This window comes from Helianthus annuus, chromosome 13 (genome assembly GCF_002127325.2).
Source record: "Helianthus annuus cultivar XRQ/B chromosome 13, HanXRQr2.0-SUNRISE, whole genome shotgun sequence".
Classification (NCBI taxonomy): domain Eukaryota; kingdom Viridiplantae; phylum Streptophyta; class Magnoliopsida; order Asterales; family Asteraceae; genus Helianthus; species Helianthus annuus.
In genome coordinates, this window is record NC_035445.2 from 156851261 (window position 1) to 156864783 (window position 13523).

Genomic DNA, 13523 nt, shown 5'->3' on the forward strand with positions numbered 1-13523 from the left:
TGGACTCAAGGATGTTTTAGCAAGGTACTCATTCTTTTTGATGTCAAAGTTTTTGAGATACACACATGCTTGAGTTTTGTGGTTTGTTTTTCCACAAACAATGCAGCTTTCAGCTGAAACTATGACACTTGTTTTGTTTATATCATAAGCTTTTAAGTGGAAACAATCTTTTGTTAGATGGTTCCTTTTCTCACAAAATTCACAAAACAAGTTATCAATTTTTTCTTTCTTCTTCCTCTTTTCAGATTCCTTTACAGCAGAGGTTTTAACCACTGCTGGAATGTCCTTAAGAGGAATGACTTTAGCTTTTGGAGCTTTAACACCATCAGTTGATGTAAAGTCCATTGGCTTGAAATTTTCAAGAATATCACACTCATCAGACCATCTTGGTTTAAATTGATGATTTTCAATCTCCTCAAAAGCAGAGGGGCACATTGGTCTGTCAAGTGTGATTCTGTTACCAAGTTTGTCAGTGATTTTCACTTCTTGGCCATTCTTGTTTGTGGGGATGTACTCAGTAGTTACATCAGTGGTTGAAACAGATTTTTCAAAAGCAGTGTTTTCATCATCATGTTTTCTATAACCAACCCCAAATTTCACATTGCTTTTTATCTGTTTCTCAAGCATAACCTCATACCCTTTGCATGATTCCACCCATTTTTCACATGTGATCTGGGTGGATTCTAACTCCTTTTTGCAAACTTGGTATTTTTCTACCATAGTTTGGAGTTGGGTTTTGGTTATGCTTTGCTCTTCTTTCATGCTGCTAATCTCTTTCTCTTTTTCAGCCAATTTGTTTTTAAGTTCTTTTAAAGATCTTTCAAATTTGACTTCATCAGTTAAGATTTTGTTCCTAAGGTTTTCATTCACCTCTTTGATGTTAGCAAAAGCAATAATGCAATTGTCAGAACATAGTTTTTCTAGAACTTGAGGTGATACCTTGGCAGCAGCCATCATTGCACAATCACACTGAGTATTCTCTTCATCACCAGCTCTCTCTTCTTCTTCACCTGCCTTTTCTTCTTTCTTATCTTCTTCAGACCATAGATCTGTCAGTGGTTCAATCAGGGTACCTGAACTTTCTTCCAACAGTACTTCATCAGCCACAGCAGTAACCACTGCTTCAATCACCTCATCCACTGTTTCAGAGACCATCTGTTTCTCATCAGATTCAACACCCTCCTGTATTGACTCTAATGCCATCAAACAAAATTCATCATGAGAAGAAACATTAGAAGCATAAAGTGCAAAGTTTTCATCACTGAGGTCTTCAGGCATACTGCTCAAGTCAACAAACTCTTGAGTAAAGAAACTTTGTTGATCTGGTTGTGTTGCTACTGGAGCAGTGGTTTGTGGTGCAGGTTGCACTTGTGCCTGGGGAGCAGGGGTTTGAACATATTGAATCTGTGGAGCAGCTGTTTGGACATAATGCACTGGCACAGGAGCAACAGCATAGTGAGCAGTGTTCACATGTGCTGCTGGGGCATATTGGGCATAGTGCACAGTGTTTTGATTTTGAGGTCTAGGATTTGAACTAGGGTGAGTGATTATGGGACCAGTTGTTTGACTCCTACACTCTCTAGCAAAATGTCCTAACCTGTTACACTTATAGCACTTGATTTTCGATTTATCCAACCCAACCCTTAGATTCCCATGCAACCCTGGGAATTTTCGCCCTGTTCTTTTATAAAACTTGCTAGTTCTAACACTTAGCAAGGCCAGTTGATGCAAGATGTCCATTTCCTCTAGATCAGTGGGGTCAAAATGCTGTAAATCATTTAGTTCAAAGCTTAAATTGTCTGACATCTGGTTTTCATTTGCAGTGAATGCATAACCTGTAGAGTGAGGATCAGGGTTGTTAAAATTTGCACCAGCAGTTATGTCAATGAAGTGATCATAACCCTGATCCTTACCACTACCACCAGATTCTTCTTGACTCAGAAGAGCAGTGTTACCGAATGAATAATCATCAACGGTTTTCCCTGACTCTTGTAACTTCCTTTTCTGGTTCAACTCCCTTTCGGGTGACAAACGCTATTGTGTCCCATTTATCTGGCAGTGACCTGAGAAACCTGCTGTTTTGAGTTGAATTTGTAAAAGTGGTTTTAACAAGCCTCAGTTCACTGATGAGACAACTGAACTGCTCAAATTGTTGCGTTAGTGATTCACCTTTAACATGACAAAATGTTTCATACTGTTGGTTCAGGATTTCCCTATTGTTCTCTATGACCTCTTCGGTACCTCCAAACTGTTCCTTAAGCGCGTCCCACAACTCTTTGGCATTGTCACAATGTAACAATCCAGCATATATTTCGTTGGGCAGCGCTGATGCTATGATACTAAATGCTTTAGCATCTAGTTCAAACTTTTGATAATCCGTTTCAGTATAATTTTCAACAGGTTTTGGAACTTGTTTTTTAGCATCTTCAGCGCTTGGCACTGTAGGAACATGAGGACCAAAGATGACAGACCTCCAACAACCTGTGCTTTGTTGAGCGAGGATGTGACCCATCCTCCTCTGCCAGATGTTGTACTCATTTCTTTTTAGCATAGGTGGTTTAAAGAGAGAACCAATGTTTTTATCGTCCTGAGATTGTGACGTCATTCTTGTTGTTTTACAGGTACTGAGAAATCAACTTTAGTGGTGATTAATCCTTACTCTGTTTTCAACGACGAACAAACGATCAGTATCAACTGTTTTGAGCTGAACTATTTACGTCAAAATGATTGTTAAATCAAATTTGACTGTCCAAGCTCTGATACCAATTGTTGGATCTGAGTTTCTTTTTGATTGTATTTTGTGTTTGAAGTTAAGATGAAAATGGATGAGTTGTGCAGTGGAATTAAAATGAAAACAAACTTTGCATACAATCAAATGAGAGTAATACTTTAATCAAACATCTTTTACACAATGAACCGAATGATTGAATTTAATTTCAACAACGATTACAAAGATAGATGTATGAATGCAAACTCCCCCGCAGCCCGAGCTCAGTAGTTTGTTCGTGCAAAGAAGACGAATGATGGAAAGAGCTAATAGAACAGTACAAAGTACTGAACTATTTATAGGCACTTGCAAACTACTGAGCATCTTTGCTGACGTCACCATGAAAGTGACATCTAACCTCCTAACAAACTCTAACCTCTGATCTATACAGACACTGCTTGTGTTAACTACTGCTAATACATTCTATTACAAAACAGACTTTAGAACAGCTGCTGAAACCTTCTACTGCTGTGAACCCAGCAGCACTTGTCCGGATCGGCAGTGCTTGACTCAAGGCAGTAGATTGAATCAGCAGGACTTTAGTCTTCCATCAGATCTTTAGTTGAGCAGCAGTTATGAGTCAGCAGTTTGGTAAGATCAGCAGATAGGAGGTCATCAGTAGTTGTAATCACTTTCAAGGGGAGAGATTTGTGTATCAGCATCTGCTTATTCATAATCCACTGTTCTGATCCAGTTTTGGCTTTAATTATATGTTCCTCTGATAGGGTTCAATCCCAACAAAGACGGTGACAAATTTATCCAAGTAGGGCTTGCAGACGCGGTTCATGAGATCCATGAACGCTGCTGGTGCATTAGTGAGCCCAAAAGGCATCACTAAGAACTCATAGTGACCATAACGAGTTCTGAATGCAGTTTTGTGTACATCTTCATCTTTAACCTTCAGTTGATGATACCCTGATCTCAAGTCGATCTTGGAGAAGTAACTGGCTCCTTGAAGCTGATCGAATAGATCGTCGATCCTGGGCAATGGATATCTGTTCTTGATCGTGACCTTGTTAAGTTCGCGATAGTCGATGCATAGACGCGTCGATCCATCCTTCTTCTTTATAAACAGGATTGGTGCTCCCCAGGGAGATGAGCTAGGCCTGATAAATCCTTTGGCCAATAAATCATCCAGTTGAGATCTCAACTCTTTCATCTCTGTTGGTGCTAATATGTAAGGCACTCTTGCAACAGGTGCTGCTCCAGGAATAATGTCGATTCTGAATTCCACTTGTCTATCTGGTGGTAAACCAGGTAGTTCTTCATGGAATACTTCTGGATATTCTGAAATGATAGGGATGTCTTCAACCTTGGCCTTTGGTTCATCAATAGTCACCTGTGCTATGTAAATGACACAACCCTTCTTCAAACACTTTGATGCCTTAAGCATAGACACTTGCTTAGGCAACCCATACTGAGTATCTCCTTGTATGGTAAGTGGCTTACCATACGGAGTCTTGATCACTACTTGTTTCTTGTAACACACGATCTGGGCTTGGTTATGAGATAACCAGTCCATGCCTATAACTATGTCAAAACCAGCTAATTTCAAAGGAAGCAAGGATAACGGAAAAGAGTGGTTCCTAATGGATATAAAACATCCATCTAACACAGTTGAGGCAGTTTCTAAGGTACCATCGGCTAGTTCTACTTCATAATTTATGCTTAGGGTTTTAATGGGCAGATTTAACAATTTACAAAACTTATTATCAACAAATGATTTATCTGCACCCGAATCAAATAATACCCTTGCATAAACATCATTAATAAGGAAGGTACCTGTTATCACGTTATCATCCTGGACTGCTTCCCGTGCATTCATCTGGAAGACCTTTTCGTTGGTCTTCTTGCCTTCTTCGGGTTTCTTGGCATACTTTGGGCAGTTGGACTTGATGTGCCCCTTCTCATTACAGTTATAACACGTCGCGTCCTTTATCTTCTTGCAGTCTAATGTCCTGTGCTCGTTTGACTTACAAATCCCACAAGCTCTCGGCTGTGATTGGGATTTCGATTCGTATCTGCACCTCCCCAAATGGCGCTTCTTACAGATTTTACACTTGGGCTTTTCACCCGACTGCTGATCATCCCTTCTAAACCCAGAACTCTTCTTGTGGTCAGAGTTCCCTTTGAGCTTCTTGTCTGAACGGTGTGAGATATAATCCTCACGTTTTCTCTTCCCAGCATCAGAATTCCTAAGCGATCTCTGCCTGACCGCATCTAGGGTAAGAGATAGTGACAGATCAGCTACAGACCTAAAGGTAGTAGGTTGGGATGCCTTCACACTGGCTTTGATTTCCGGGGATAGACCCCCAATGAAACGAGCTATCCGTTTTGGTTCCGGTGTCACTAAATATGGAACCAATCGAGACATTGTACTAAAACTTGTAAGGTAGGCCTGACAATCCAAATTCTTCATCACCAGTGTTAGGAATTCAGTCTCGATCTTCTCAACCTCGTGTTGAGGACAGAAGTTTTCCTTGATCAACGTCACAAACTGATCCCAAGACAGATTGTACAATGGGATCTTTCCGGTAGCTTGGATCAAAGACCTCCACCAAGCTAGTGCTTCACCTTTGAATGACTGAGATACAAACTTCACCGCATCCCTATCAACGCAACCACTGATGTCAACCACTGTATCCATTTCATCTAACCATGTCATGCAGTCAAAAGCTCCTTTTTCCCAGTGAAATCCATGGGTTTGCAGGAGACAAAATATTTATAGGTACAGGTCTTTGTACGTGGTTCACAATCAAATACAATCTTTTTAGATGGAATACTGTGCTGATTCGAGAGGAGTGTTGAACATCATCCTTCTTTGACTCATGTGTTTTAGAAGGTGACTTACTATAAGCCTCAGAGTGAGTCTTAGGGTGAGTTTTGGAATGGGGTACAGATGAGGTCTTGCTATGTGTACCACTTGATTCCCTAAATTGCCTATCCACGGCTTTAGATACAGCAGTATCAATCAATGCTCGAAGTTCTTCCCTGGTTATGTTGATCCTAGTAGCCTCATGATTTTCCAGAGGGTGACTGTTAACTTCTTCTGACTCAGCCATGTAGCTTGATTGCTACATAAAATGATGACAATGATTTATCCAGAAGTCTATCACAGTACTATCATTCTTGATGATTTATTAACCATGGTATTAATAACCATATTGGTTAATTTGTTAAACATATTCGTTTAGGATTTTATTATAATAATAATCCTTAGTTATAATTAAGATATAATAATAGCACAAAAGGCCAAGTCATAGTGACAAATTTAAATTGTAAGCCAAGATTTTATAGGATCGAGGCATTGAGGCTTGAATCATAGTTCATTACCTCTTCTTGACAGGGAGTCGTAGACCACAACTGTCTTTAGTCTCAAAGGACGTTAATTATGGCCCGTAGGCACTTCATCACTAATGGATGATTAAATAAATAAAAAAGAATTGGAAGAATCCAATTTAAGGATGACTTATGCGATTTTATCGAATCACATTTGCCAAGAGTGTTAACATGTTTTCAGATGTTAACAAGGATTTGAATCTAATTAAGGAACTACCATCATGGCCATGTCTTAAAATGACAAATGGCTAGGTTTTGCCTTTTAAGATTTTATTTTATATATAATGGCAGAATTAATTTTAAAAGGAATGATATTTTGTTTTTATTTTATATGTTATATTTATGCATGTAATAAAAATTAAAATTTAACATATTCCAATATTAAATAAAAGGGTACATGAATGCCCTAAACGGGACTTTAACAGAAATGACATGCCCACGCGTACGGGCATTGCAGCTTACTATTCAGTCTAGTCTTCCTACACAGATACGAGATGCTCAGGTAGAAGCATTGAAACCAGAGAATGTCAAGGCCGAAGCCTTACGCGGCTCAAGGCAGCGATTAGAACGAAAAGAAGACGGCGCCTACTATGTAACGGGGCGTATTTGGGTCCCACTATATGGCGGTTTACGAGAACTTGTGATTGATGAAGCACACAAGTCTCACTACTCGGTACATCCAGGTTCGGATAAAATGTACCACGATCTCAGACACACGTACTGGTGGCCAAGCATGAAGGCCCTCATCGCGACTTACGTCGGCAAGTGTTTGACTTGTGCGAGAGTCAAAGTAGAATATCAGAAACCATCGGGCCTACTTCAGCAACCAAAGATACCACAATGGAAATGGGAGGAAATTTCCATGGATTTCGTTACTGGCCTACCTAGATCCCAGCGGGGGAACGATACTATTTGGGTGATCGTGGATCGACTCACGAAGTCTGCACACTTCCTAGCTATTAAGGAAACGGATAAGTTCTCCACTCTAGCAGACGTATATCTCAAGGAAGTAGTTTCAAGACACGGGGTGCCAACCTCCATTATTTCGGATCGTGATGCACGATTCACTTCAGAACTGTGGCAAGCGATGCACAAATCTTTTGGCTCTCGATTAGACATGAGCACAGCTTATCACCCTCAGACGGATGAGCAGTCTGAGCGCACTATTCAAACTCTGGAAGACATGTTACGTGCATGTGTTATCGATTTCGGCAACAGCTGGGAAAAAGATCTCCCGTTAGTGGAGTTTTCGTACAACAACAGTTACCACACCAGCATACAAGCCGCTCCATTCGAGGCATTATACGGACGTAAATGCCGATCACCTCTTTGTTGGGCAGAGGTGGGTGATAGTCAGATCACAGGTCCAGAAATGGTAGTTGATGCTACTGAACGGATTGCACAGATACGACAACGCATGGCGGCGGCTCGTGACCGTCAGAAAAGCTACGCTGATAAGCGCAGGAAACCGCTCGAGTTCCAAGTTGGGGATTGAGTGCTACTTAAAGTCTCACCCTGGAAGGGTGTGGTTCGTTTTGGTAAACGAGGCAAACTCAATCCGCGGTATGTCGGACCGTTCGAAGTCATTGAAAGAATAGGCAAAGTGGCCTACAAACTGAACCTACCAGCAGAACTCGGTGCAGTTCACAACGTTTTCCACGTGTCGAATCTGAAGAAGTGTCTATCAGATGAGACCCTCATAGTTCCTTTGAAGGAGCTCACTATCGACGAACAGTTACATTTCGTCGAGGAAAATGTTGAAATCACGGACCGGGATGTTAAGGTCCTCAAAAACACCAGAATACCTCTTGTTCGAGTTCGTTGGAACTCCCGTCGTGGCCCAGAGTTCACCTGGGAACGAGAAGATAAAATGAAACTCAAGTATCCTCAGTTATTCGGAAACCGTGCAACCACTACTGAGGCTGAAGCTACTACAGAATTTCGGGACGAAATTCCAAAGCAACGGGGGGATGATGTGACACCCCAGGAAAACCAGTAAACGATACAATTTAACTAGCTTCCTCAGTAACCGCATGCTAAATTTCGGGACGAAATTTCTTTCAAGTTGGGGATAATGTGACAACTCGAGTTTCTAAGATTCCATCTTCGCACTATTACACGATTAATTGTTTTGACTGTTTGTTGACATGACTTGTTTGTTTCACAACTGTACGTGTTAGTAATAAGTTAAATCGTATTGTGGTTGGTATGTTTTACATGGTGGATGCTAAGCGTGTTATTTATATATGTGTGGTGTGCATTATTAGTGGGTATATAATAATACACGTTTCGTATTGATAGCATGTTCGGCATATTTAATTCAAAACCAAATAGAATTATGTTGATATATATTCTGAGTATTCATAATACGGTTGAGTGTAATGTGAAATGAATGTGTAACCTTTGCCAAACATCTCTACACTCTCACACGAAAACACCCCCACTCGAAATAAACTCCCCACCCGAAACCACCCTCCTTTCGAAGTGGGCCGGCGAAAAACAGAACTGGGCTTCGGCCCAGTAGCGAACAAATTACATGTTCTGATATTAACCTTTGTACGTTGAAATTTGGTTAGTGAGTAAACCCTAGAGCACCTCTCTAACTGTGACGGCAACTACAAGCCTACGGAGTATCCTCTTCCGACCAATCCATTAGTTTTCTATCTCGGTTAGTGATCAAACTACACATGATTTATTGTTTATATCATTGTTAAATGAATTGAAACTGAAGTGTTGTATAGTTGTCAAACCCACCAAACTAGTTGGCCCAATAACATCTTGCGGTGGTTAAAAATTTGTCGGCCACTGTGCTTTGAATTGCATGAGATTTCATGGAGATTGCATGTAAATTGTCGGCTAGTTATGTGAATCAACCCATCCTTGTAATCGGTCCAATAGCATGGGACTTTCAGACTACTACTTATATTAGGTCAAATAACAAGCATGTAAACATTAACAATTGTCGGTCATGGATGTTGGAGTTGATAAAAGTAATGATGCTATGAGTCAGTGGGTAATAATTGATCCATGTGAGATCTTGACTTTTGGAAATAATATAGTTAATCAATTCTTTGATTTAGACGGCACAACATAAACCGAGGAATCAAGCTGTGCGTATCCTAATGATTGTTTAGGGTTTTGGAAACTCATAACTGCTAGTGGTGATAATTAGCGGCCCAATGAACACTTTTCCTATGTATATCGGTCCAATAAGGCTTGGGGGTGGTTGATAGATGTCGGCCAATGATGTATTAAGATTCTACAATATTGCTGAAACAGTTATGGTTACGACGAAACAAATGCATCGGCGAAACACATTTTATGACGAAACCGACATGGCGAAACACATTGTGTTTCTCCGAGACTAAACATGACGAAACAAACCTGACAAATCAAGAGTGTTTCGCTGAGGTATGTCACGACGAAACGGAGGGCGTTTCGTCGAAAGGGATTCACGGCGAAACAGGGGTGTTTCGCCGATTGGGTAATCTGCACAGTAACCTGGTTTGATTCTGTTAAAGTTAACTGGATTTATTAACTACTGTTAGGCGATATGCATGACTGGTATGAACTTGAATATGTGTTTTATGTTGTTCGTGATTGCTAGTCCAACACTACTGTGATTGTATATGCTTACATGGACTTAGTGAACATAAACTGATTATGTATACGTGCGTACTCTAGGACTTGATTGATTAACTGTGAGCACATACCTTAGCACACCGAGCAAACCAAGGTGAGTTCACACTCTTACCAAGGCATGGGATTCCCGGGGTAGGGAATGGGATTGGATGATTATCTGTATTTACGTTGTTGTTGGGAATTATGAAATACTGACCTCAGTTGGGAAAGGTCACTTATAGATACTGCTAGACTAGTGATACATGGGGAAGCCCCCACTACTCTTCGCACACATGCCTGTAATGGCCGCGATACTGATACTGATCTTCGCACACATGCCTGGAATGGCCGCGATACTGATACTAAACTTCGCACACATGCCTGGAGGGCCGCGATACAAATAAAACCAGTCTACAATACATGGGAAACCCCCACTAATCTTCGCAAACATGCCTGGAGGGCCGCGATGTAATTATATACGATACATGGATTTTTAAACAAACAAACGTTTTACGAAATGAGCACTGTTACTAAACAATCCACTATGAACTCGCTCAACTAGTTGTTGACTCTCTGTTACATGCCTTGCAGGTCGTTAGGTAAACATGGAGCTTGCACTGGGAGGCGCGGTCGTTGTGGACAAGGATCGTGAATGCTTTGATTAAACATTTTGACATTACTTATTCATACTTATGTTGGGTTTATTTTATGCTTCCGCTAAACATCGATATTGCACTTATGTTTTGAACACTTTTCATATTGGTTTGGTTGAATTACATTTACTTTTACTTATTACTTACATGTTCAATATGATTGGTGGCTTGATCCTGGTCAGTCACGCTCCCAAGCGGTGATACTCCGCGGGTGGATTTTGGGGGTGTGACAGAACCCACCATCGCGTCACGCCACTTCCTTTGAACCTTCCTATCGCGTAGCGCGACCAGTTAAATGACCCCCTTTACTGGAACCATGTCGTGGCGTTATGCCACGGCTAGCCTACGTTGTCTTAGGGCGACGCGACGTCATAAGGGATCGTTTAAAACCTAACTTTTCACTTTTATTCCCCAAACTCACCAAAACACTTACACCCACCGCCCCGTCGACGAAACCACTTACCCCCACCATATCTCCACAGTCACACCCCATATCTCACCCTGAAACCATCTTTGTGATCGGTTTTCGACACATAACAAAACCCACCACAAAGATTCCCCATTTACCCGTCGTATAGCTCCGATTTGGGACCCACAAGTTCACGAAAATCGAAGTTTTTTCTTGCTCAGTTCAGCGATTCAGGTTTGTTTTCTGCATCATTATCTCGTTTATATTGTTTAGCTACTTTGTTTGGGTCCGTAAGTAGTCGAGTCGAGTCAGGTTCGAGTCGGTCTTGTGATATAGTATGTTAGGTTAGGTATGTTTAGTCAGTTTAGTCGGGTCGTTTGGGTGGTCAATACCTTGGTTTAGTGTGTCAAGTATAGTTCAATGGGATGCGGTTGGTGTGTTAACTTTGGTAACTAAGGGTGCGGATGATTTTGATTTGGGATTTATTGCTCGTGATAGTATTATATCTTGTGAGAACATTGTCGTCTTGATTGTTTGTTGCAAATGATGAAATACACAAGCTTACTTACCGTTGTTAGTGGGTGCGGATGATGTCGGGTTGGGCGAAACGCCATTACTATGGGTGTTGATTGATTGGTATGTAGTAGCGACACTTAAAGTTCAAACCTTGCGCATTAAGACGGAATTTTTGCAAACGGAAAACCCTCCTTTAACTAGGCGGACTTTTTCAATCGCGAAAACTTTGATTCTAAAACTAAAAAGCGACTAATTTTTAAGCAAGGTTGGACTTCAATGTCCTTGTTAGGCAACTCATTTTGACAATTAAAGTGCCGAAGGGGGGTAGTGTGTATTGAGTCCAGTTTAGTGTCTTTGTGTCGGTTAGTCAAGTCTTAGTATAGTTTGAGTCGTATTTACTTGTTTTTGGGTTTACTTGCACGTACAAGTGATTTGAGCTCGCCCATACTCAATCTCCATTCGTGCGAGTTTAATATTCACTTAGCATTTGTAAAAAGGTAACCCGTTTGTTTCAGAATTAGCCGCGAATGAAATGCTATACGGCTATTCTTGTTTTTCGAAAAAATTTATAAAAATCCAAAAAAAAAATATATAAAAAATTTCACAAATTCAAAAAAAATTAAATTAAAAAAATGAAAAATACCAAAAATAGTTTGTCATTACTGATTGCTTGTTTTATCTTGTTAATATCTGTCTTGCAGACATGGCTAGTAGCTCGCGCAGAGGTAGGTATCGAAAAACAGGTGCGGGTCAGTCACCACTACAACTGGATCCATCCCAGCAAGACCTGGTTCCACAGGAGACCCCGATTATTCAGATAGCTACCGATGATCCTAAGTTGAGAAAGATCCAGTATCAAACGGCTTATAATTTTATTCCAGATAGGAAATGTAGTAGAGCCGACCACCCGATATTGAAGTTCGAGCCGAGTACACCGGAATGGAATAAGTATGATAAATTGAAGAATACTGATTTGCTTTAGCACAGGGTGATAGATTGGCGTTGGTTGGAAGAAATAGGTTCGAGGCAGGAAGTGTTGGACCTTTTGGGTCCAAAGTTGACTGATGCGTTGGAGTGTACGCAGACTCAGAATGAGGAGCTGGTGCTGGAGTTTCACAACACATGGGTGCATAAGGAGGGAAAGTTTGATCAGGACACAACTGTGTCTTTCAGTTTGGGTAGGCAGGTTTTTGAAATGAATATGGCGAGGTTTGCCATAGTGTCGGGTTTTTATACTGAGGGGGAAGTGAAGCAGCCGGGATTTGTTACTAGTTTGAGGGGTGCTTATTCTACTGTTAGGGATTACAGTGTTGGTTCGACTGAGCTGCGGAATTTTTGGAAGACGATATCTGACCACCCGTTCAAGGTTACGAACCTGATCACTTCGGTTCGTAACCCAGTTTATAGGTATGTGTTGAAGATTTTGTCTAATACATTGGTAGGTCGGAAGTCGGGGGAAAACAAGGCGAATTGGATCGATTTGTTCATTCTCATGTGCCGTGTAGAGAACCATGAGATGAATCTGGCTACGGTGTTAGCAGACTCGTTTAGTAGAGGACGTCGAGGTGGTCCTCGTGCTGGGTTGGCTATGGGCCCCTATATTACTCGGATTGCACAAAATTTGGGGGTGTTCACCAAGTATGTTCCCCAATTTCTACACGAGGGGCCCAAGACGATGCAATTTGGGATTAGAGAGTTGCAACAGGCAGGTATAGTGTCGTGGACTGAGCCTTACGGCTGGGAGCCGATTAGGCCGGGCCCGCAGGTGCAGCCGCCAGAGGGACATCCAGCTGAGGATGTAATGATTCAGATTGACCCTACACATCGACAGCGACCACCACAGAGACACGAGCTACCAACACATCAGTATCCGAGGAGGCAGCCTCCACCTAAGCCTCTTACTTTGCAGTCACTCTCTGGCTTTGTGGAGCAGAGATTTTACAGATTGGAGCATCTTATTGAGGCGATTCAGTTGGGTCAGGAGAGGCAGGATGATGCTCTTAGGTACATGATGAGCACCCATATGATGGGGATCCCAGACTTCTTTCAGCCAAGGCAGCAGGGTGGCCCGGCTGGTGCTGGTGCAAGGTTTGATCCGGATCCTCCATTCTGTGTATTTAGAGAGAGTAGCTCTAGAGCAGGTGGGAGACAGGAGGGCAATGAGGAGTCTGCCAGCGATCATGGCGAGGACTAGTGTGGGGATGACATGAGGATGCAG

The 13523-nt window shown here is 41.6% G+C and overlaps 1 protein-coding gene across 1 annotated transcript; it reads right to left on the reverse strand.

The window, feature by feature from the left end:
* Positions 1-4491: 4491 nt before the first annotated feature.
* Positions 4492-5432, reverse strand: LOC110902099. The gene is made up of 2 exons (XM_022148836.1): positions 4795-5432; positions 4492-4495 (listed from the first exon to the last, which is right to left on the reverse strand). The coding sequence occupies exons 1-2, from the start codon at positions 5430-5432 to the stop codon at positions 4492-4494; spliced, it is 642 nt and encodes a 213-aa protein (XP_022004528.1).
* Positions 5433-13523: the final 8091 nt, after the last annotated feature.